The sequence below is a fragment of the Frieseomelitta varia genome, unplaced genomic scaffold (genome assembly GCF_011392965.1).
Source record: "Frieseomelitta varia isolate USP_RPSP 00005682 unplaced genomic scaffold, Fvar_1.2 scaffold_168, whole genome shotgun sequence".
NCBI classification, from domain to species: Eukaryota; Metazoa; Arthropoda; class Insecta; order Hymenoptera; family Apidae; genus Frieseomelitta; species Frieseomelitta varia.
Genome location: NW_025109394.1, coordinates 542,215 through 567,744, shown reverse-complemented (window position 1 = coordinate 567,744; position 25,530 = coordinate 542,215). Strand labels below are relative to the sequence as shown.

At 36.4% G+C, this 25,530-nt stretch overlaps 1 protein-coding gene across 1 annotated transcript in view; it reads right to left on the bottom strand.

The window, feature by feature from the left end:
* Positions 1-24,523: 24,523 nt before the first annotated feature.
* LOC122538580 overlaps positions 24,524-25,530 on the bottom strand; it is a 4,296-nt gene continuing 3,289 nt past the window's right edge. The window contains exons 3-4 of the mRNA XM_043672791.1: positions 25,022-25,171; positions 24,524-24,870 (exon numbers count right to left, since the gene is read on the bottom strand). Of these exons, the coding sequence (XP_043528726.1) occupies positions 24,814-24,870; positions 25,022-25,171 (207 nt within the window). The 3' untranslated portion in view covers positions 24,524-24,813. The remainder of the gene's footprint in view (positions 24,871-25,021; positions 25,172-25,530) is intronic.

Sequence of the window (25,530 nt, the reverse complement as noted above, 5' to 3'; positions counted from 1 at the left end):
AGTGATAAAAATTGTAGAATTTTCCATTTAGGTTAGGTTTAGGTTTAGATTATTAGGTTAGGTTTAGGTTAAGTTTAAGTTCAGGCTAGCCTCACTAGCGACACTAACAAGTAAAATTTCGCTCGCCACCGGAAAAATGAAACCTAAAGAGTCTCCATCGTTCCGCGACTGAAGAAAAGTAACGTTGCAGTCTGCGATCTTGCAATTCCGCATCAACGGACAGGATAATCCGGTAATTCGTGATCCGCGAGACGAGTATTCTCAAACCCTCGAGATGCAGTTAATTCGTGACATCTCGACGGTCTGGCTTCTTCGCTTTATCCTTCGAAAGTAAGGGGGGGACGAAATCGTTCCCCCAAAGTTGCCCGAGCTTCACTTACATACATAGCTAATACTTGCGCGGTTCCCTCGGTTCCTTCGGATAGAACTTGGCTTATTTACTTTGAAATTCCGTTGAATAGACGAGCGAGAGAATTCGCGGGCTTTGCTCGGTCGATCCCGTGCGGAGGCCGGGTAGAAAAGGAAAGTACACCGAGTACAAATACCAGGGCGAAGCCAAACAAACGGCGCAAGTTTCGCTGTTTACGCACGCGAGGCGAAAAGGAGCGGGGTAAAATTACATTTAATTCGCCGCGATCGCGTGTTACGCGCCGCGTGTGCGCGCACCGACCGTCTTTTCATCAACCGAATTAACCGGCAAACCATTCGAAACTATCGAGGCTGCCTGCTCCAGCACGCCGCGTGCAAACTCAGTCAAGACTATCAAACGTTCATCAATTAAACCACTAGGAACTTTTAGCGGCAGCTGCCAGACTTCTAAATTGCCGTTTAATTACGGTGAAACCTCTGCGGCCCGTTCCCCGTTTGCGTCTGTTCTTCTGAATATTTCCTCTTGGCCCTGGAAAGAAACGAAGAGAAGGAATTGCCCTGACAGCAGCTAACGACTCGCTCTCTACTCGAAGAAATCGTTCCACTTTGCTGAGATCTTGATAGTCGCGAGAGCGTGCAGTGTGTACGCCCCGGGCGATTTAATAATTCGCGAAGAAATTACTTCGCCATTCGTGACCCTGAACTTGCGCGAGTTTATCGTCGAAGAAAGGACGGCCTTTTTTTCCTGTAGAACTAACACAAGGTGGTGGCCGAAACGATCAGTTTTTAATTTTAGTAGATATGAAGCAATATAATTTTCGCAGATTTAAACTAATTTTTTTGCAAACTGTATAGGTAACAGTTTGTGCGAGTTATTGTTTTTGTTTTTTTTTTTTCTTCACTTTAATGTCTGTGATGGAAATGCTATGCTTCAGTCGTTCATAGTGCTAGCGTTAACGTAAGAGTATCAGGCAGCAAAAGAAATTTGCACTTGCTATTACATAGTTACATATAATATTCGTAATTTTAATGTATTTTAGAATACTTTCTTAGAACGTATTAGTTACGTATTTTAGAATAATATTTAAAATAATTACAATTGCATTACGATTGTATGTAGTTATAAAAATAATTATAAAAATAATTACAAAGATACATATAATTATAAAAATAATTACAAAAATACATATAATTATAAAAATAATTACAAAAATACATATAATTATAAAAATAATTACAAAAATACATATAATTATAAAAATAATAACAAAAATACATATAATTATAAAAATAATTACAAAAATACATATAATTATAAAAATAGTTATAGAAATACATATAATTATAAAAATAATTATAGAAATACATAAAATTATAAAAATAACTGTAAATATACATATAATTATAAAAATAATTATAAAAATAGTTATAAAAATACATATAATTATAAAAATAATTATAAAAATAATTATAAAAATGTATATAATTATAAAAATAGTTACAAAAATATATATAATTATAAAAATAATTACAAAAATACATATAATTATAAAAATAACTATAAAAATACATATAATTATAAAAATAATTACAAAAATACATAAAATTATAAAAATAATTATATACAATTATCTCTGAAATAATGCAACGAAATTTCATCAACAGACATTTATAACAAAATATTACAACATTTATTACAATCGATGTCTAATCTCACATCACATGCTTTCGAGAGTATGTATATTTACCTAGTGCAAAAAATAATTACTACCTTAGTCCAAGAAATAATTAAACACGCAATAATGCTTAAGCACACACGCTTGTCGAAAGAAAGTAAAACACCGAGTGGGTGTAAACGACGATACGGGGGTTGGAGAGTAGCGCGAAACCATAGTGGAACTAGCGGTCAGCCTATTTCCCATCGACGTCGTTGGCTGGCTCGTTGGTTGGACCGTCCCTGAAAATTTCACGAGAGAGAATCGAAACGGCCGCGGATATTTTCATGCAAATGCCTGGCTGACTTTTTTTTCCCAGGCTCGTGTGGCCGCCGGAGACCCCGGGAACGGGAACAATGCCGCCTCGTATTCGTTTTCGTCGAAATTGCGCGGATTAACGCACGCGAGCCCACCCACCCGCCGCCTGGGCCACCGAGGCCAGGCAAATTCGCGCAACGTAAACGTTTCCCGAGAGAGAGAGAGAGAGAGAGAGAGAGAGAGAGGCGACAGAAAGACGATTCGAAACAGACACAAGGGTAGGCTACAAACCAGGTAAGACAAAGATGGCCGAACGGAGGAGAATCTCCAGTCGGTTCGTTCGAGCAGGCAGGATTTCCGTGTAATTTCACCGAGTAATAAGATTATACCCGGTCTCTCGAGTTCTCTCTCTCTCTCTCTTTCGAGAGAGAGAGAGAGAGAACTCGAGAGAGCTGCCTATTGTTTTCCCATTCGCGGCCACGGGGATATTGTATTCCACGTTTCATCTCACGGCGTCTCGAATTTCCTGCTAATTTTTCCATACCTATCTACCAACCGAAGTCGAAGTCACCCCTCGTCCCTCCTTCGTCTCCTCTCATCTCTAGACGGGAATATAGTTAACATTGTAGAGAGGGAAGATGGCCACCTTCGAAGTTTAGTCGTCGTCTGTGATGGTCCATAAAGAGCCGGCTGAAATTGCGTCTCGTACCACGTCTCGAAAGCTGTGTGTACGTGCAGACTACCGCCGGGTGCTACCCTTCCTTTCCAACCCTCCCAATCTCCCCCCCCCCCGCCCCCACGCCCACCGTTGCCTCGAAAGCGGCCACCATCGCCCTTCAAGCTGTAATAGCGCAGCCGAGCGTATACAACACGGCGTGGCATAAACTTTACGATGATGAGGAAGAACCGGGGCGAAGGAGTCTCGAAAGTCATCTGGCGAACCTTGCTCCTTCCCTCCCATTCTCTCTCTCTCTCTTTCTCTCTCTCTCTCTCTCTCTCTCTCTCGCGATAGCGGAATTAGATACCCGCGCGCTTCATCTAGCCGAGCTTTCTACCGCCTTCGCCCTTGTACCACGAGAGATCGTTTTTGCCAGGCCACGACACGTTACCCTCGCCTTCTCCTCTCCTTTCCTCTCCTCTTGGTGATCTGAAAATGAATTGAATTTATTGAAAAGATTAAAAACATAGACTTTACATTTTTAGCCCATAGGTTTATTTGTTACATGTTTACGGTGTTAGCGTGTTGGGTCGGTGAATTGGGTCCTTTTTGTGTTAGTTGTGTGACGGTTTTACAGTAATTAATATGCCAACGCAAGGTGTGTTCTGCGAATTGGTGGTGACGAGAGTGGATAGTCCCAATTCTAAAAATCTCTTTCGCGAGTCTAAGGAAAGTGTCAGGTCAGTTACGAGGACACTGCTGCAAGTGGGTAGCTGTATGAACGATTGAATTTATTAAAAAGATTGAAACCATAGGCTTTTTCATTTCAGAGAAAATTGTATATAATTATTCTTATAATTTTATGTATTTTTATAATTATTTTTATAATTATATGTATTTTTATAGTTTTTTTTATAATTATATGTATTTTTATAATTATTTTTATAATTATATGTATTTTTATAATTATGTGTTTTTTTATCATTATTTTTATAATTATATGTTTTTCTATAATTATTTTTATAATTATATGTATTTTTAGCCCATAGGTTTGCTTGTTACATGTTTATGGTGTTAGCGTGTTGGGTCGGTGAATTGGGTCATTTTTGTGTTAGTTGTGTGACGGTTTTACAATAATTATTATGCCAACGCAAAGTGTGTTCTGCGAATTGGTAGTGACGAGCGTGGATAGTCCCAATTCTAAAAATCTCTTTCGCGAGTCCAATAAAAGTGTCAGGTCAGTTACGAGGACACTGCTGCAAGTGGATAGCTGTATGAACGATTGAATTTATTGAAAAGATTAAAACCATAGTCTTTACATTTTTAGCCCATACGTTTGCTTGTTACATATTTATGATGTTAGTGTGTTGGGTCGGTGAATTGGGTCCTTTTTGTGTTAGTTGTGTGAGAGTTTTTGATCATGTATGCGTATGTGATGTTGGAAGGGGTGTTTAATAATATTGTTGTTTTGAGTCGGTTGTGTAGATGTGTTTTGTGGTACATTTCATATTGGGTGTCCGTTATATATTGATATGTTGTGTTGGCGAAGAAATGCGCTGATTGTGAAGATGTCTTTGGGTTTTGAACTGGCATTTCGATGATGCACTCTATTGTTAGAGGGAGCTGCCATCCATCTTGTTAAAGGCAGTCGGTCATTTGTATGAACAATTGAATTTATTGAAAAGATTAAAACCATAGGCTTTACATTTTTAGCCCATAGGTTTGCTTGTTACATGTTTATAGTGTTAGTGTATTGGGTCGGTAATTAGGTCCTTTTTGTGTTAGTTGTGTGAGGATTTTTGATCATGTATGCGTACACGATGTCGGAGAGGGTATTTAATAATATTATTGTTGTTTTGAGTCGATTGCGTGAGTGTCCGTTATATTGATACGCTGTGTCAGCGAAGAAATGCACTGATTGTGAAGACGTCTTTGGGTTTTCGATTAGCGATGAGATCTGGAAATCTTATTTGTCTGTTTAACAAGAAGACTGCGGTTCCCCCCTCGCGCGAAGAGCAAGCAACGATTTCGATCGAGCTTCGCCGGGGTAAATAAGGGAAGGCGCGAAAGACGGCGCGGCGAGCTTCTTGAAAGTTTGTTGTTTGCTTTCTTTTCTTCGCCCAGGAGGTGGGGGGGCGGGGGGAGGCGATTTGGAGGTTATGGCACAGCGGCGAGATTCTAGAGACGCTGGTGGAAGACTTTCTCGCTGGCGGAATGTTTACCAAGAGAATCTTCGCGTCGAGTGTTACGCATCGAGTTCGAGGAGGGGCGTAACTTTCCTATAAATGCCAGGCATAGCGTAAATTACAAAACGCTCGAGATATTAATCCCATATGCGTGCGCGCATACCGGTTAGAGAGTCTCGTACTGGTAAATCCTGTAAGAGTAAGGTTCTCGTAGGTTTATCTCTCCTTTAAAAGGAACTTGCGCTGGCAACTGATTGCGGACCGTAACGAGCGACCAAACCGTACGCAATAACTCGTCGCTTTCTTTCTTGAATTTTATTATTTACGGATAACCGACTTGAAATGAGCGAGCGGTCACTTTTGATCCACGACTGAATTTTTGCTACACTTGCTTCGCACCTAACTTTTTTGGTACAAGATGTCACCTTCGTACCTAACAAAATGTTTATATTATTTCTATATAATGCTTCTGTTTTAATTATTTGATAATTGATGATAATTTTCAATTTGTAACATTGTAATTTCCGTGATCATTTTCTGCCTGTTATATAAATTTGTATGTATCAATTCTCACAGATATATATATTAGCGTTACTTTTGTCCAGCATTTTTCTCGAAAGTGCGGTTTGTACATAATAATTATAATTTTGCAACATTTTTCACGAATTTGGGGCTTTAATTCTTTACATCGATTAAATTTAAAGTATAATAATTCTTGAAACAAAAAGAAAGAAAGAAAAAGTTTCGACCACGGTTTCACACTGTTCGGAAATTACGCTACGATCGACGTGAAAGTAACCACGACGGATCACGCTCGCCCCCTGATTCGCAAATCCAAGGTCGTCTAATCTAATTAGGAGCGGGAGTAATTACGATCCCAGGAGCGAAATCCATTGTAATTCAGAGCTATCTGAACCACGAATCTTATTAACCGAAACAGATTCTAGATAATCCGCGATTCGATATCTCGATCGAAGCCGAGTTCGCCGGTTCTCGGTGGGAAAATTCGAAAATTGCAGCTACATCGATGGATCCGACCGTACGAGCGATTAATTTCCCGGGATGGCGTCGAAGGACTCGCGCTCGAACGATAAACGTTTTCGTGGACGATCGTCGCGGAAGCGTGTCCCTGGCAGAAACGCTCGTAAAAGCTCGAATAGCGCCGCGCGGCTAAGTTATCGTTTCGTTTCGCCAATTGATTACATGAATTATAGATGGCGGGCTGAAGGGAGGAGGGAGGGGAGATGGTGTACCGATATCTTGTATCACGTACCACGTTGCTACGTGGTTATCCTTTCGGGGCTGTTAACGTCCATCCGGGAAGAATTAGAGCTCGCCCGCCTTTAACCACTGTTTCGCGGCCCGAGCCTCGCTATTCGCGTAATTCACCCCCCCCCCCCCGCCGGGGAAAAAATACGAGACTCGTGACGAGGCTGAACGTCGCGAGCCTCGAAAAAGGAAAACAAAAAGAGAGAAAAGAAACACGCAAACGCAGCCGGCGGATAGAGGGTATAAAACAGGGTTGGTCGAGAGAAAAAAAAAAAGGGGGAGCGGGTTGAGAGGGAGGAGAAATGTCACCGATCCAACGGTCGTTATTGCGATTTCCAGTTCAGTGGTATCTACATAATACGCAAGAGGGGGGGGGAGCATCGCGTATGCGCGACGCGTCGCAATATTTCAGCCGGTGGAAACACTTGGAAACGACGCTTTAACGTCCTAACGCGAATATTGTATCGGCCAGCGGGGGCCCAGCCTCGTCACGCCTCGCCTCGCCTCGCGTCGCGTCGGCCAATTTTGTTTCCATCAAAAGTGGGATTAGCGACAGAGGAGAGTAACCGATTGAATACCGCCGGATCGAATCCGAGGGATCACCGTTTTTCAAGAAGCCATTCTGGATAGACCGAGCCCCCGATGGCCTTTTATTTATTTCTTTTTTTTTTTTTTTTTTCCCCATCCCCATCCACGTACTCTCGACGTCGCGTCGCGTCGCTACAAATTTGTCGCGAGTCCATCGCACGGAAGCCAAATTTGTACAGGGTGCAAAGGAAAGCTTGTCCGTGGCTATTACAGATGAATTCTACGCCTTCGATTTGACGGGGACACGTGTAGATGTATCTGACACAAAATTTTGAATTTCGAGATTTCTTTTCTGCATTGTATTCCACTCGTCACGAAGGTAAAACTTTTCCAAGGAACCATACAATTGTTTTGAAAAAATGAACATAAAAGTTTCTTTAACGCTAGGGGCGAATGTTCTAACAGCGACTTTATGGTTTTTGACGCGTCATATCTATTTTATATGATTTTTGTATTAGGTTTCACTGATATTTGATTTATTATAGTTGTAGCATCAGTGTATATCGTAATAATCAAATGATGAAACTAACATGTTAACGTTATTCGAAATATAGACGTTACATCCACGCGTGTAAATCATAAAGTCGCTGTTAGAATTTCAAAGTCAAAAATTTTTTTTCTTTCTGGCATTGTATTCTATTCATCGCGAAGATAAAACTTTTCCAAGGAACCATAAGTCGCAACATGATAGTTCTCTTGAAACATGGCAGAAAAGTTTCTTAATCACTTAACGCTACAGACAAGTGAGTGCTAACAGCGACTTTATGATTCTGGATTAGGTTTCACTAACATTTGATTTATCATAGTTGTGACATCAGTGTGAGTCTAAATAATCAAATGATAAGACTAACATGTTAACGTTATTCGAAATATAAACGTTACATCCGTGCATCCAAAATCATAAAGTCGCTGTTAGTATTTCGAAGTCAAAAATTTTTTTTCTTTCTGGCACTGTATTTTACTCCTCACGAAGATAAAACTTTTCCAAGGAACCATAAGTCGCAACCTGATAGTTCTCTTGAAACACGGCAGAAAAGTTTCATAATCACTTAACGCTGCAGACAAGTGCGTCGTAACAGCGACTTTATGATTCTGGATTAGGTTTCACCAACACTTGATTTATCATAGTTGTGGCATCCGTGTAAGTCTAAATAATCAAATGATAAGACTAACATGTTAACGTTATTCGAAATATAAACGTTACATCCACGCTAAAATTATAAAGTCGCTGTTAGAACCCACGCGTCCGCAGTGTTAAATGGTTAAGAAACTTTTTTGTCATTTTAGGTCCCTTGGAAAAGTTTCACCTTCGTGACGAACAAAATACAATGCAAAAAAACGAATTTTGATCTTGAAATTCGAAGTTAAGGTATATTTTGTGGCAGGTTCTTTACATCAAATCGAAGGTGTAGAATTCATCTACAACAACCACGGACAAACTTTCCTCTCTACCCTGTACGATTCGTTCGTGTATAGCTTCTCGTGAATTATTATATCGAGCATTAGTAGAAGGATTTTGTCCTCTCAAAGCATAATTTTATTAATCTTCCGGGTTCTGTTTTCCCTTTTCTACGAACGCGAGTCTTTCTTCAAGAAACAGAGGACGCTGAACTTTAAACGAAAACGATGTTGCGGAGTCTCCGAGATTGCTAAACTGAACAGCCTCTCTCTTTCTGAAAGGACTACTTCTCGTAGATCGTATTTAACTTACGATCAACCGGTAGTCTATTTACGTCAACGGCACTCCAACCGTGCGACACAGTATCGACGACCTATAGACGTGTTTCTTTCCACCTTTTTCTCCAGCTTTTTATATTCTCCTCTCGGACGATGAACGGCGAGGGGGGAAGGGGGCCGAGTGTCTATTAAAAGTGAAACGGTCACGAGACGCTTTGGCCTTATTTCCTCGACGTGGCCGAGCCTCGGAAAACGGCCGCCCGTAAAAACGAGAACGTAAGCTGCCGCCGATTTCGCTAATGACCGGGCGTAAAACGGCCCGTAAAATTTCGACCTTTATGAGCGGGTGGGAAAGTGGGGGGTGGAAGGGAGAATGGCACGACCCGTTTTCAGTCCGCGGAACCCACCGGTGCAATTATTCAGGCCACGTTCCTCGATACACCGAGCCGACCTAGAACTAGCCGGGACCAACTTCCTTCTCCTCCAACTTCTTCAATCTCCGACGAATATTTCTTCGCAATCGACCCGCCCTTTTACCTTCGTTCTTCGCACCGTTGTCGAAGAATTCACTTTGTCTGATCCCGTTCGTTCGAATGTAATTCTCCTTGTAATGTAATCTCAACACGTTGTTGGAGACCGGTCATAAGTTTGCACTTGCAATCGGCTATTTTAATGTTTGACACTCAGAGTAACACAGGATATTGTGAAATCTTCTTTCATCGGGTTCAATTTGTGTTCGCTTTTAACATAAAAAAAATTATTGATTTTTAGGTTTTTAATGTTGCAATTTTAATGTTGCAAAAGTTTCAATCGCGACGGTGAAGAATTTTTCAACGAATTATATACAGACGCCTTATCTGATTGTCTGTGTGATTTTGAAACACCATGGTGGCCATTGAGAAGAAGCCCGTATTTGTGAGAAAAAAGAAATGGTCACTTGATACTGAAAAAAATCCATTAATTGCATTTCTAAATAAAATAATAAAAAACTGTAAAAATATGTGTTTGTAAAAGTTATATTTGTTTTATATCGTTCAGTGACCATTCTGTATATTATAGTGATGTGCTTAAATTGATAGTTTATCGCAGTGGAACAGTACATCAGATATATTTGCAAAAGCTGTTGTGTATCATTATACGTAAGTGATTGTTGTACCAATTTATCACACCAAAAAAAATTACTAAAATATATTATCTAGTAATTAATAAAATATAAAGTAATTAATAATTAATAAAATATATATTTAAAATTACTATATATTTTTAAAATATATTTTAATTATATTACTTTGAAATATATTACTCTATATATTTAAAATATATTTATTTATCACACAAAAAGAAAATTACTAAAATATATTATTTAGTAATTAATAAAATATATATTTAAAATTACTGTATATATGTTACTATATATATTTAAACTATATTTAAATTACTATGTGTATTTATTTATTTAAAATATATTTATTTATCACACCAATAAAAATTACTAAAATATATTATTTAGTAATTCATAAAATATATATTTAAAATATATTTAAATTACTATGTATATTTATTTATTTAAAATATATTTATTTATGACACCCAAAAAATTACTAAAATATATTATTTAGTAATTAATAAAATATATATTTAAAATTACTGTATATATGTTACTATATATATTTAAACTATATTCAAATTACTATGTGTATTTATTTATTTAAAATATATTTATTTATCACACCAATAAAAATTACTAAAATATATTATTTAGTAATTCATAAAATATATATTTAAAATATATTTAAATTACTATGTATATTTATTTATTTAAAATATATTTATTTATGACACCCAAAAAATTACTAAAATATATTATTTAGTAATTAATAAAATATATATTTGAACTATATATATATATATATATTACTATATATATTTAAAATATATTTTAATTATATTACTCAAAATATATTATTATATATATTACTATATGTATTTAAAATATATTTATCCATCACACAAACAAAAATTACTAAAATATATTATACGTATAAAACATAATGTACATAAAAGATACATACACAAATTTTTATTTCAACTCATTCCGTATGAATAAAGTACACTGAAGTTTATTTAGAATGTTCCACTTTCATGCTCAATTACGAAATAATAGCCCGCGGTGAGACAGCGGTCTGCCAGTCAATAACGTGTCAAATCAATCGCACCTTACCGATATGGCAAACATAAAAATTTCTCCAAAAACCGCAGACGTTTAAAAGAATCGCGGACGATCGAAAATTGGAGAGAGACGCTGCTCTCTCCAGGAAGATTCCATCGCGATGTCCCAGCGTCACAGCGGCCCGACGGAATTAACCAGACGCAGTTTAGGGACGAGGATGGCCAGAGATTGAGAGATTTACCGACCTGGGGTGCTAGCCCAGGTGTGGGCAGGTTATTTATGAAAAAATCGATGCTCCATGCTCGAAGGTATATTTTAGGGGGATAACGATGGTCTCTGTGTATCTCTGTGTGTGTGTGTGTGTGTGTGTGTGTGTGTGTGTACGTGTGTGTGGATTTGGAAACGAGAACGGAGAGACGGAAGGAGGAACCAGGTAGAGTGGGTGGCAGAAGGGGATGTGGAAGGGTCCATAAAATAGTTCGCGTTCACGATATAGCGCGGCGGTTCTCCGAGCGAGTAGAACGGACTCGGGCGTTAACTTAGTCCTATGATTGACGGTTTCCGGTTCCGGCTTGCCTCGGCCGGGACTGATATATCGCGACTCGCCGGAAGTCTGCGCAAAAGCATCGCCGCAGAATTATTGGCCGGTCACGCGGGCCTGCCCTTATCGAATTTCCACGTTTGGAAACCGAGCCTAATGTTCCCCTGAAACGCGAAAACCTCCTCCTCCTCCTCATTCTTCCTCCTTCTTCCATCGGACGCATTTTCTGTTTCAAATTGATGCGTGCTGACCACGCCGATCGAAAATGTGAAACATCCGAATAGTGTTAGGTTTAGTTAACCATCTTCGAGAACGGATAAATAAATGTTCTTAAGAAGACAAGCTTCAGAATAGAGCCTAGAAAATAAAATGAAAGTGTCGGAGCGGATAATTTGTTTATTAAAAGAGTTCTCGATATTTCAGTGGCAAGTACTGCGACTGAAATGTCATTCGATGAATTTTTATAAAATAAAATGTCATGTGAATAATATTTTATTATATAATATAAAAATTTTTAACGTTTATATTGTCTATTGTAAAAATATTAATTCTTAGAATTATGTTAACTTTAATATTTTACATATTACTATTAATTTTAATTTTATTAATTTTATTAGTTTAAATAGAATATTTTTGAGAATATATTTTCTATTATTTAGTTATGAATTATATTTCAGAATGAAATGTTGTTAGATTAAATTCAACAAAGATAAATGTATTTTTAATTTTGGACCATAAAACTTTTATTATTCATTTATTCGGTAATATTGGTTCCTTCAATCATTTTTATTTATAGAATTAGTCTCATGAATTTGAATAATTCTTTTATTAAAACGTTTTTATCATTTAATAATATTTTAATAATATTTTTATAATTATATTTAATAATATTTTAATAATATTTTTATTATCAATAATTTCATTAATTTTGCTTCGGAAATCTGGTCGTAAAAACGGAGTTTCTGTTTCAACTTGATGCGTATTGACCACGCCGATCGAAAAAGTTGAGAAATCTCCGAATAAACTTGGGTTTAGTTAACCATCTTCGAAAACGGATAAAACTAGAAAATGAAATGAAAGTGGCGGGGGAGCGGATAATTTGTTTATTAAAAGAGTTCTCGATATTTGTAGCAAGTACTGCAAATGAAATGTCATTCGATGAATTTTTATAAAATAAAATGTCATATAAATAATATTTTATTATATATAAGTTATATAAATATTATATAGAATAAAAATTTTTAAAGTTTATATTGTCTATTGTAAAAATATTAATTCTTAGAATTATGTTAACTTTAATATTTTATATATTACTATTAATTTTAATTTTATTAATTTTGTTAGTTTAAATAGAATATTTTTGAGAATATATTTTCTATTATTTAGTTATGAATTATATTTCAGAATGAAATGTTGTTAGATTAAATTCAACAAAGATAAATGTATTTTTAATTTTGGACCATAAAACTTTTATTATTCATTTATTCGGTAATATTGGTTCCTTCAATCATTTTTATTTATAGAATTAGTCTCATGAATTTGAATAATTCTTTTATTAAAACGTTTTCATCATTCATTATAATTATCATTTATTATTTTTATTTATAATAATATTACTTTTATTATCAATAATTTATTAATTTTGCTTTTATCATTTATTATAATTATCATTTATTATTTTTATCTATAATAATATTACTTTTATTATCAATAATTTATTAATTTTGCTTCGGAAATCTGGTCGTAGAAACGGGGGACGAGACAATACGTGGGGGTACAGGTGCGAGACGAAGCGAAGCTACAACAACAACAACAATGTCGGCCGGAGGGGGTGGCGCAATTCCCTCCTCGACCAAGTATTCAATTACTAACGAGTGCTCGACCATAAAGCAGCCTCTCCGGGCTGCAGCACGCGACCAAGTTGCGCCGCGTAAAGGACCTTGTCACGCGTGTATTTTTAACGAGACTTCGCTTAACCCCCTCCGCACACGTGGGGGACGAGGAGGGGGGCCTCTTCTACGAGAGTTTAACGTCTAGCGCGTACACGGTGGTCCGCCTGCAACCGCCTAACTCGCTGAGCTGCACCTGCGTTTCCCATTCCCTGCGGCTTCACCTCGCTCCTGATCCTTCCAAGGACGAAGCCCCCCCAAGCCTGTTTAAGTATCGTTAACAGCGAATTCGAATCTCTGGAGCTTCGTAGCTTTGGCTTAAATCCTCTGCGACACCGTGTGCGCGTTGATTCTAATTGTTTTTCTTTTTTTTTTTTTAAATTAAAATCATTGTGGTCGCTACAATGTCCCTCGACGACGAAGAAAAGGCAGGAGGAAAGAACTGCTGATGATGATAGAATGAACGAAACGTAATTAAACAAGAAATCGAATCATTCTTTTGAGAAAAGAAGAAGAAAAAAATTGAACAAAGGGATGAAAGAGTTGAAAAATTCATCCTTTAGGAGGATAACGTACAAGCTTCTCAAAAGAGGTTGTTCAATTTACAGCAAAGAATCTCTCTCTAAAACGAACAGGGCGTAATCAAAGAAGAAGTGAAAATCATCCTTTACTTAAAAAGAAGAAAAAAAGTGAAAATCATCCTTTACTTAAAAAGAAAAAAAAAGAAGCAGAAGAATTAAAAAATTCATCTCTGAGGATAATAGTGTACAAGATGCGCTTCTCAAAGAGATGGTTTAATTTATCAGCAAAGTGTAAGAATCTCCATGAAACGAACAAGGCGTAGTCGAACAAGAAATTAGATCATTTTTTTTCTTAAAAAAAAAAAAGAAATTTTAGAAAGAATTGAAAAATTCCTGCCTGAGCATGCTACAAGCTTCTCAAAGAGATTGTCTAACACTTGCGCCAAAGAATCTCTACGAAATGAACAGAACGTAATCAAACAGAACATTGAATCACCTTTTTCCTTCAAAAAAACAAAATAAAAGAGAATTAAAAAATTCATCCGCGCAAGCTTCTCGAACAGATGGTCCAAAAATTCCCGCCACACGATCGAATCGAGAGGCGTCGAATCGAGCCAAGTAGCAAACGTCCGCGACTCCCGGTTTCCCCCCTCTCCCTCCTGATAAACTGTTTTTGATCCCAAACTAACGCCGCTGTCCGAATTGTCCGAAATTTCGGATCGACAAGCATAAACAAAGTTTCTGCATTAACGTTGAACGCTGCGCTACTCGTCTACCGGCGGATAACTAAACAGACATCAAACAACGAAACAACTCTCGCCACTGCCTATTATCTACTCGAATAAATCCGTCTGGCCAACGATCTCGCCAACGATCCCGAAACGCCGGAGCCTGGTCGTTTCACAATAGCGACTCGCGCCGAGTTGAGGAAGAAACGATCGAGGTCCTCGTGTTTTCCTCCCACCACCCAGCGCGGAAAAACTCGCCGACGTTCGTTTTTCCCCTTTCATTTTTTTCTCTTTTTCCCTCGAGGTTCGTTATTAGCAGCGCGCTTTGGCGTCGAGAGTTTGTGTATGTGTGTGTGTGGGGGAGGGAGATTGTAGCCCACCCTCTTTGCCTACCTACCCTCCTCGCAGCCAGAGTACGAGGTCCTCCAGAACGTCTGAGCGTCGCGTTTGCACGTTTCGGTCGGCAGAAGGTTAGAAGTCGTCAAGTTCAATGTCCCTGGATCGCGTTCGATTCGCGTGAAACGCGGCGCGCGCGACGAGGATTTTCTAAATTTCCCGGGAGATCCGTCGCCGATGTTCCTAACCGACACGCGCGCACACAGCGGCCGCTGTTTCGCTAAATTGATTTCGCGGCGCGTGAAATTTTCACTGGGACTCGCTGGGAATTTCCAGCCAGGGGCGAGGGGGGCTTTCACAGTTTGGTTTCCCTCCTCCCGTCCGCCGACGCAGACGCGATCGAATTTCTAAATCGCTGAAATAATCCGATTCGCTTTCCGTAAATTCGTTTCACTTTGTGTGACGTCTGTGCGTAAAGCGACGTTGTTCCCTTCGCCTCGATCGATTTCGTTTCGGCGGGCTTGGAAAATTGTCCAGAGGTGCCGAAGGTGAATGCCGCGTCCTGTTCCTTCGGATTCGATCGCACTCGCCAATCGCAATTTGAGTGGCAGACTATAGTAATAATGTAATGCATAGTAATAAAATAATAATAATAGTAATAGCAATAATGTATAGTAATAAAATATTATATATATATATAATATACATATAATACAATTAGTAATAATATATAGTAACAAAATTAACTTCTTCTACATATCTAATATAATGAAATAATCTTCTACGATAGTAATAATATATAGTAATAAAATATAATATATATATAATATAATTAATAATAAAATTATAATATAATATAATAATAGTAATAGTGAGAATATATAGTAATAATATTAACTTCTTCTACAATAGTAATAAAATAATAATAATGGTAACAGTAATAATATATAGTAACAAAATATAATATGTATATATATAATATAATTAGTAATAAATTATAACATATGTATATATATATATATATAAATTAGTAATAAAATTAAAATATAATATAATGATAGTAATAGTAATAATATAAAGTAATAAAATTAACTTCTACAATAGTAATAAAATAATAATAATGGTAACAGTAATAATATATAGTAATAAAATATAATATATATATATATAATATAATTAGTAATAAATTATAACATATGTATATATAAATTAGTAATAAAATTATAATATAATAATAGTAATAGTAATAATATAAAGTAATAAAATTAACTTCTTCTACAATTCTAATATAATAAAATAATCTTCTACAATAGTAATAATATAATATATAGTAATAAAATAATAATAATGGTAACCGTAATAATATATATAGTAGTAAAATATAATATATATATAATATAATTAGTAATAAAATTATAATATAATATAATGATAGTAATAGTAATAAATATATAATAAAAAAAATTAACTTCATCTACAATTCAATTCTTCGATCTATTTTCTTTCTAATATTTCTGTGTCTTCTGATTATTTTCGTCTATCACTATGTTTATCTGTTATCATCTTCGTCTCATTTATTTCATTATCTATCACTATAACTGTTACATTTATTCATTGATACTTGAGCCCTCATTATTTTCATCTCATTTCTCATTAATCATAATAATTATCATATTTATATATTAATAACCTCATATTTGTCATTTTTATTACTACAATTATTATATTTGTACAAGATGTCCCACACAATTGTCTAGTAAACTATATTTCTTTAGAAATATTTATATATTTTTTTTTTCTAATTTATTCATTGTTAAAATTTTTTCATTTAAAATATTCTTTCTAAAAAGAAATAGTTTACTAGACAATTGTGTGGGACATCCGCTACAAATATAATAATAATATATATATTTTTGCATCGTATTCGGCTCGAAAAAGACTCCAGATCCGACGACAGGCTGGAAAGTGGAAGGAAACTGCTTCAGCCGGCTGTACGTAAAGCGAACGCGAGTATCAGGGCCCACTCGCGACGGCGAGTTTCGAGGAGCCGCGTCGTTTGATCGAACTTCCATCCAATCAACGCGGCCGATCCCGCTCGAGACCACTTCGATAACCGTTCCGTAAGGATAGTCAAGCATCATCTTCCCCTCCAAGCGTGTTCACGCCGCGTTAATTCGCGACGCGAACTCCACGCTCACCTTAAACTTTTAATTTTCGCCACCTGACGGAATCACAAGACTTCCAGCCGCCACGTCTCAACCAACCACTTCGCCACCCACTCGAGGCTATCGAATGGAAAAAAAAAAAAAAGGAAAACAGAGAAAACACACTCACTTTCTCCCGTCTGCTTTGGACTTCACGCGGAGGCCAAGGGCAAATCGTAAATGAAACTTGTGCTTTCTGCGAAAATTCATCGTGTAGAACTGATGAAGCACCTTCGTTGGATCCCGAAGAATTTGCGATCGATCTGCGAAAAGGGAGAAACGATTCTCATAGATTCTACGCGATTTAATAAATATGTAGGTGGAAATAATAACGAGAGGTTTGAAATACGTGGTTTACAATAAATATAGATATAAATATAAATATAAATATAAATATAGAAATAAATATAAATATAAATATAAAAATAAATATAAATATAAATATAGAAATAAATATAAATATAACATAGAAATAAATATAAATATAACATAGATATAAATGTAAATATAAATATAAATATAAATATAATATAGATATAAATATAAATATAAATATAAAAATAAATATAAATATAAATATAATATAGATATAAATATAAATATAAATATAAAAATAAGTATAAGTATAAATATAAATGTAAAAATAAATATAAATGTAATATAGATATAAATATAAATATAAATATAAATATAAAAATAAATATGACACAGATATAAATATAGATATAAATATAAATATAAATGTAAATTTAGAAATTAACAGACAGTGAAAAGTCTCAATAGGGCGATGACGAAAGATATTAAGAGTCTCGCTAGACTCTCACGCTGTCGCAACTCCGGTAGTCGCCGTAATACTCTCTGGATTTAGTTTTGTTGTTTGTAATGCTGTTACAACTCACTATGTATAATAATTTCCTCAGGATCTGCACTTTCTCACGACTCGCGACTATGCACCCTCGAAACAGTCACTCACTCACTTACTCTCTCTCACACATACACGCATACATAACTAACACACATAAAACTATACCCTAATAATAAATTTAAGTCTTAAAACTTGGACGACTAGACAAACAGTCTCGAGTCTGGTATTTTTCTTACTGTAACAATTATCAGACACGCAGCAGGCGACATTATAAAAGTCGAACAGACTTGATTATCAAGCTTCCACATTTAATATTTATCTTAATTCGACATCGAGGTCGCAATCATTCTTTTCTACAAGATCTATAAAAAAAAATATAACGCCTGTCATCCCCAAGGTAATTTATCCTATTAATATTAAATTAAAGATCAAATTATTCACTTTAATTAAAGTTTCTTTTTAAATTAGAATTTATTAAATTTAATAATCCTCCCAATTAAATATTAATTTTAAATTTTATATCAAATACAGAAATGAATTAATATAACATTCAATAGTGTCTTATCGTCCCCTTGAAAATATTTCAATTTTTTTTTATTAAAATTTTAAATTCACATAACGAGTATATATTTCATTAATCCACTCGTTCCAGATTTCATTTAAACATCAACTGATTATGATACCTTCGTACAGTCAGTTATACTACAATTATATAATAATAAGTATATAATAATTCAGTAGAGTGAATAGCATAGCCTCCCTCTTTGGCCACACAGGAGAAAGTTTCCAAGCTTCCTCGTCCCATTGCAAATGTAAATATTTCATAAAATTCGAACTGTTCGAACACATCCTTTCCTCTAGATTCGAACGATTCGAAAAGAAGCATGTGACGGGGGGAAATTTTGGAAATCGTGGATGAAGGCAAGCAAGGGTTCGGCGTCCATTAATCACCGACTGGCCAGGCATCCGTATTTATTGTGCGGATCACTTCGGTCGCCGGATGCTGCCGCGATTATCAGCCGTCGGAATTACCTGCCATCAGCAGTAAATTGCAGCGAGACGACATTGTGTGTTGGCCGGTTCCGGGCCGCGGCGGCGCACGACAGCCCCGGCTGCGCGAGTTACAACGACAGCGAGGACGAACCAATGCTCGGTCCAAATCCTGAGACGAGATATGACTCGATGAAGGTTTAACCACCCTCCGTCGATCGGTGAATAATAAATTACCACCGCCGGTCGCGTTGCGATCACTATCGTTCCAATGTTCGACTTCGTTTTACTTGCTCCGCGAGGATTGTTTTAATTTCCATTCGGTCGAACTGAATCCTCAGGTCTGATAATCTGCCAGTGTCGATTTCAGGCTGACACTGACTGGGCTGAAAGAAAATGGAACCAAACTTAGTTAACAATAATTCGGTAAAGTAAATAATAATTAATAATAATTTGGTGAAGTGAATAATAATTAATAACAGTTATTAATTCGGTAAAGTGAATAATAATTAATAAGAATCAATTATTATTCGTTAAAGCAAATAATAATTAATAATAATAATTAATAATTCGGTAAAGTGAATAATAATTAATAATAATAATTAATAATTCGGTAAAGTGAATAATAATTAATAATAATTAATAATTCGGTAAAGTGAATAATAATTAATAATAATTAATAATTCGGTAAAGTGAATAATAATTAATAATAATTAATAATTCGGTAAAGTGAATAATAATTAATAATAATTAATAATTCGGTAAAGTGAATAATAATTAATAATAATTAATAATTCGGTAAAGTGAATAATAATTAATAATAATTGACAATTCGTTAAAGCAAATAATAATAATTAATAATAATTAATAATAATTAATAATTCGGTAAAGTGAATAATAATTAATAATATTTAACAATTCGTTAAAGCAAATAATAATAATTAATAATAATTAATAATTCGGTAAAGTGAATAATAATTAATAATGATTAATAATTCGGTAAAGTGAATAATAATTAATAATGATTAATAATTCGGTAAAGTGAATAATAATTAATAATGATTAATAATTCGGTAAAGTGAATAATAATTAATAATGATTAATAATTCGGTAAAGTGAATAATAATTAATAATGATTAATAATTCGGTAAAGTGAATAATAATTAATAATGATTAATAATTCGGTAAAGTGAATAATAATTAATAATAATTAATAATTTGATAAAGTAAATAATAATAAAGTAAATAACTTCGGTAACGTAAAGTAAATAATAATTGTAGTAAATTAAATAGTAAAGTAAATTATAGTTAAATAAATAACTTTGGTAAAGTAATATAAATAATAAAGTAAATAATAATTAAGTAAAGTAAATAATAATAAAGTGGATAACTTCGGTAAAATAAAGTAAAGTAAATAGTAAAGTAAATAATAATTTAAGTAAAGTAAATAGTAAAGTAAATAATAAAGTAAATAATAAAGTAAATAATAATTTTAGTAAAGTAAATAGTAAAGTAAATTATAATTAAGTAAGGTAAATAATAATTTAAGTAAAGTAAATAATAATTAGTTAATAATATAACGCGCTTGTCGATCAATTCTCGCGTTTTGTTAGAAGTTTGAAAGACCTGAGCCAAACCTAATCTAAACTTAACCTAACCCCAATCGTAATATACCTGATCATAATAAATATATATGTATATACTTGCTGAAATGGTCTGATGTATAGAAACTTGGAAACTTTCAATTTGTCTTTCTTACGATTCTCCCCGGTGTTTCAAAAGCTTTTCCTTCTATTCTTCATTTTGTCTCCTCTTCAAACGCCTTCTCCTCGAGAAAAATATATTTTCCAGTCTTGCGGTCCTCCCTTCAAGGAGAACCTACGGGAAATTTCATACAAGTGCGTTACAAGCGCAGTTGTCGCTCCTCGTTAAAGCTTGTTTGTTCGCCGCGAACACGGCAAATATCGGTTACCTATTCTCGCCACCGCGAGAAATTACGATAGAGATATATTTGAGCTTTGTTCCCAACGTAATTAGTACATACGTTTCGTGCGCGAGCTCGCTGCGAAAGATTAAAATCCGGGGAAAAATCGCCGGCAGCCGTCGGAGAGGATAAAGTTAAAGCTAATTAAACGCCGGGAGAGGGGAGGAAACATTCTCTGTACGAAAGTAATTTTCATTAAACGCATTAAGTTTCGAAGAAACCCGCTGCGGTTTTCTATTCTGAGGAGACGTCGTTCGTTAAGAGAATTCTAAATCGCACAACGGCAGCAACGCGACCACGTCCAACGCAAACGTATTCTCCGTATTTCATTCGCACGAAAATTCTTTCCTGCGCCGCAGTTTCGTCGAATGGCGCAAATTTGTGTGCCAAACTGGTTCTAAATTCCGGCCTTCGGGACGTTAAAACGTCGCAAGTGCCGTGACGTTGATGAAAAAAATGTGTCCGACTTCGAAATTTCGACACGTCATATCTAATTATGCTGTTCACAAAAACATCACGTTTTTCAATTAATTTTTTATAACATACGTTGATAGTGAAATATTAATCATATATCATATTTTTCGTATGTTAGTTTTATATTTTTCACGTTGATAGTGAAATATTAATCATATATCATATTCTTCATATATTAATTTTAATATTTTTCATATATCATTAATCATATATCATATGTAATATAATATAATAACAGTAGTATATGTTTAATTTTTCATCCCAATTGTTATATTCCTTTATTGACGAAGTGCCATCACGTTCGTTTCAATAAATAATTTAGGGGAACAGATCTGGCAACGCTGTTCACATTTTTTAACTCTAATTCTCATCACTAGTGGCGCTGCGTTCAGGTTTTCCACCGCAGCGCCACTAGTGATGAGAATTGGAATTAAAAAATATAAACAGCGTTGCCAGAATTATTCTGTTCCCCAGAATTATTTATTGAATCGAACGTGATGGTACTTCGTCAACGAAGGAACATAACGGTATAGAAAAATGTAATATATATTTGACACGAAAATGGTAATGCGGCACAGAGGATTGCGAAACAAAATACGTAAAATTGTGACGTGAGGTCCATTCGTGTACCTCGTCTGTGCATCCATTAAAAATAGAGAAACATTACGATCACAGGAAAGAATAGTAGCTGAATATTGGTTTCATTGATATTTATCGTATAAATGCAACGGGTAATTTTAATTTCAATGGGTTTTATTAAAACGTTTCAGGCAAATATGTGGTTTCTGTTGTTGTAACTTTCATCAGTCACTTCGTTTCTACTAATAACATTTCCTCCCACCAGTCTCGCGTTCTTTTTCTTACCAATTTTTTTACGTATATTCTCTGTATATTTCAATACAAATAATTTAAAATATTGGCAATATTTGAACGTATGTTTGAAAATTTACCAAATTTTCCGACCTGGGACGTACTGCGATCTTCGCGTTCTGTTTCATCAACTTTCATCAGTCACTTCGTTTCTACTAATAACATTTCCTCCCACCAGTCTCGCGTTCTTTTTCTTACCAATTTTTTTACGTATATTCTCTGTATATTTCAATACAAATAATTTAAAATATTGGCAATATTTGAACGTATGTTTGAAAATTTACCAAATTTTCCGACCTGGGACGTGCTGCGATCTTCACGTTCTGTTTGCCGCGGGATCTGTGCATCCGAAAGGTAAACAAAGTACGCACGGCACTCGACGCGTCAAACGTCGTTCCGCGCAGGCACGCAACGAAACGAGAAGTTCGCAGAGGCAGGGGACACGTTTATTTCGTCACGTAGCGAAACGTAGGAGAGGAACGAGCCCGCGGATTTCCTTCCGTTCGTCTGCTCGCGGTGCCGCGTCTTTTGTCACCGCGGCGTTTCCCCGAGATTGAATCGTAATAAACCGGAACGTGACGAATTTTATGAAAGGGACGCGCGCCGCGCCACAATGAGCCCGGCGCACGTACAAGTTCAAAGGAATTCTCCAACGAGCAATTAAGTCTTCGACAACGTTAACAACGTCCCGGCACACGACAGAAAATAAAAAAAAAGAGAGAGACGAAGAGAGAGAGAGAGAGAGAGAGAGAGAGAGAGAGAGAGACGAGTCCACCTTGCCCTTCTCGTACAATCTCTCGTATTATTTTTAAATCGCCAAAGCGATTCCCCAAAGGGTGTTCCGCGTGATAACGAGAAAGAGCATTAGTTAGCGCAAGAATATTAAAGAATATTTAGTTTATATTTTCGTTGGACATTCTTTTGGCTGTTCCCGTTTCACGTTTATTAGATCAGTTGCTCAGGAGCTCGCGAGCCTGTTTCATTTGTTAAAATTGAAGCATCGGCCATTTTATCGATGAGTTTATAATCGAGTCGTCAGAACCAAGTTATGAAAACTCTATGTTAATCATTCCGAGGAATTATATGGCAGTGCATTTGTCAAGCTTCAAATATTCCTGTGACTTCGTGTCGGACAAATAGGTTTACTGTGCCTCCTTTTTCCTTCACTCCCCAACGAGCCAACGAGCGGAACGATTCCGAAAAACAAACATGTAGCTGGCTGCGTTGGCCCGTTTGATTTACTCGCGTCAATTTGTTCCCAGCCTTATTAAACACGTGCGCGCCGGCGTCGTCGTCGTTCTCTGGGAACAGCAGCCGAAAGAACCGGGCAAATGGTGGTCCAGATGCAAGAGATGTACACAGTCGTCGTCGTCAGACGGGATCTACAGATCGCTTTGATCGTGCCGCGAAACAGAGGCTGCCGTCCCCGACGTTAATCGAACGAATCAGGCAGTGAACGCCGGTTGACGATCTTCCGACGCAGACGGAGCGCATTTAACCAGCGCCGTGGACAGAAACGCATGAGCTCTCGGAGAGAGGGGGCCCTGTCGTGTAACGTCGGCCCGCAATTAAATCGCCACGCGATTCCTCTGCCTCGGATCACGCGCGTGTACACACGTGTACGAGGTTTCGCGGAAAATCGTCCGATGCAACGGTGAAAGATTTATGGGGGAGGGGNGCGCCAGCCGGGTGCACGTGTCGTACTGTTGCGATGAAAATATCCACGAGTCGCTTCCAAGACCATACGCCGATGGTTTACTCCACCCAGAGTGAGAGAACTCGGCCGAACTCGTAACATTTTGCCCAAACACCTGCGGACACTCCATTCCTTGTCGTATCCTTCCTTGTAAAGTGCTACAAGTTACTCAAAGAAACGAAGAATTATTGTCTCTTACGACAAGTGCGCTGAGTCATTTACGCTTGTTCTGATTATAATTGAATTAACTGCTCCTGAAATAGCTTCGATGTTTCATGTAAACGTCTTGAGATAAAGCTGTGTAGTATTTTGGCTAATTAAGAAACCGTATCTTGCGATACGTATGTAAGTTTGTAGTGAGCCGTGTGTTAGGTAAACACATTTGGTTGACCACACATCATGATTATAAACACAATGAGCATATGGCCTGTTCAATGTGCGCGCGTTACACCGCACGTGTGTCCTTTTGTTCTTGTATGAAGGAAAAGCAAAGATGTAAGGAACAAGGAACAGCAATAACGAAATGATAAATAAACCGTCGATTAACGCTAGTTAAATAAATAAATTATCACTGAAAATCCCCTGTTTTCTAGTTTATTGTAAAAGTTTCTATGTTGATTCCAACTACCTTTAAATACGATCGATCTTAAGCAACGAACGAGAAAAACAGCGCGAGTTTACCGACGGCACATTGTTTTACACGGGTATTCTTAGACCAGCGGGACGACTTAAGTATATTCTCTGTAAGTTTAGTCATCAGGAAACACCGTCCTTATGGTCGTAAAGCGCGTCGTACGAACCGTCCACGTTCATTGGCACGACCCGTTATTCTTCTTTGGTGGCTGTGAGAACCGTGAAGTATGAAAACGACGTACTCAGTACCTGCAAAATACACAAGAAGCCATGAGGAAGGAACTTTGACCGTTCTTGAACGACCATCTCATTCTCGTAACAAATAATACAGATATCCTCGTCAACATCAGGAATCTCTCTTTCAAAATAGCCGAATGACATTTCTTTTCGTTTTATTCACCGCTGAGAAACTCTCCAGTGACATGGCGTAGAATTTGGCCGCGGTTATCTTGTTCGGGATCCTCGCGCGCATCATCATGATCCGAAGAGTCTGACAGTAACCGCTGCCGATCCATCCACTACCATAAGCGGAATCGCCCACTGCCTCGCTCTGCGAATATCACATGGATCGACGATTATTCGACGAAACTCTTTCAACGTTTGTACAGGTGTTTCGTAACTTGTGGAACCCACTTCGGGAGCTGATTGTACGCCTAAAAATAATCGGAAAAAAGTCGTACAAATATATGTCCTATCTGTCTTTGTTTATGAGATATAATGAATTTTCTGTTTTAATTACTTTTACGAAAGATGCTCAGAAGACAAGCCTGCACGCGTTTCGTCATTCATCTGGTTACTCTCTCTATCGTTCCTGGTGTTTCTCGAATATGTCGGAAGCCTTGCTCTATTCTATTTCGTAGTATTTCAGCATGTTCAATCGACGTTGCGTATACAATAGATTTTAAATGT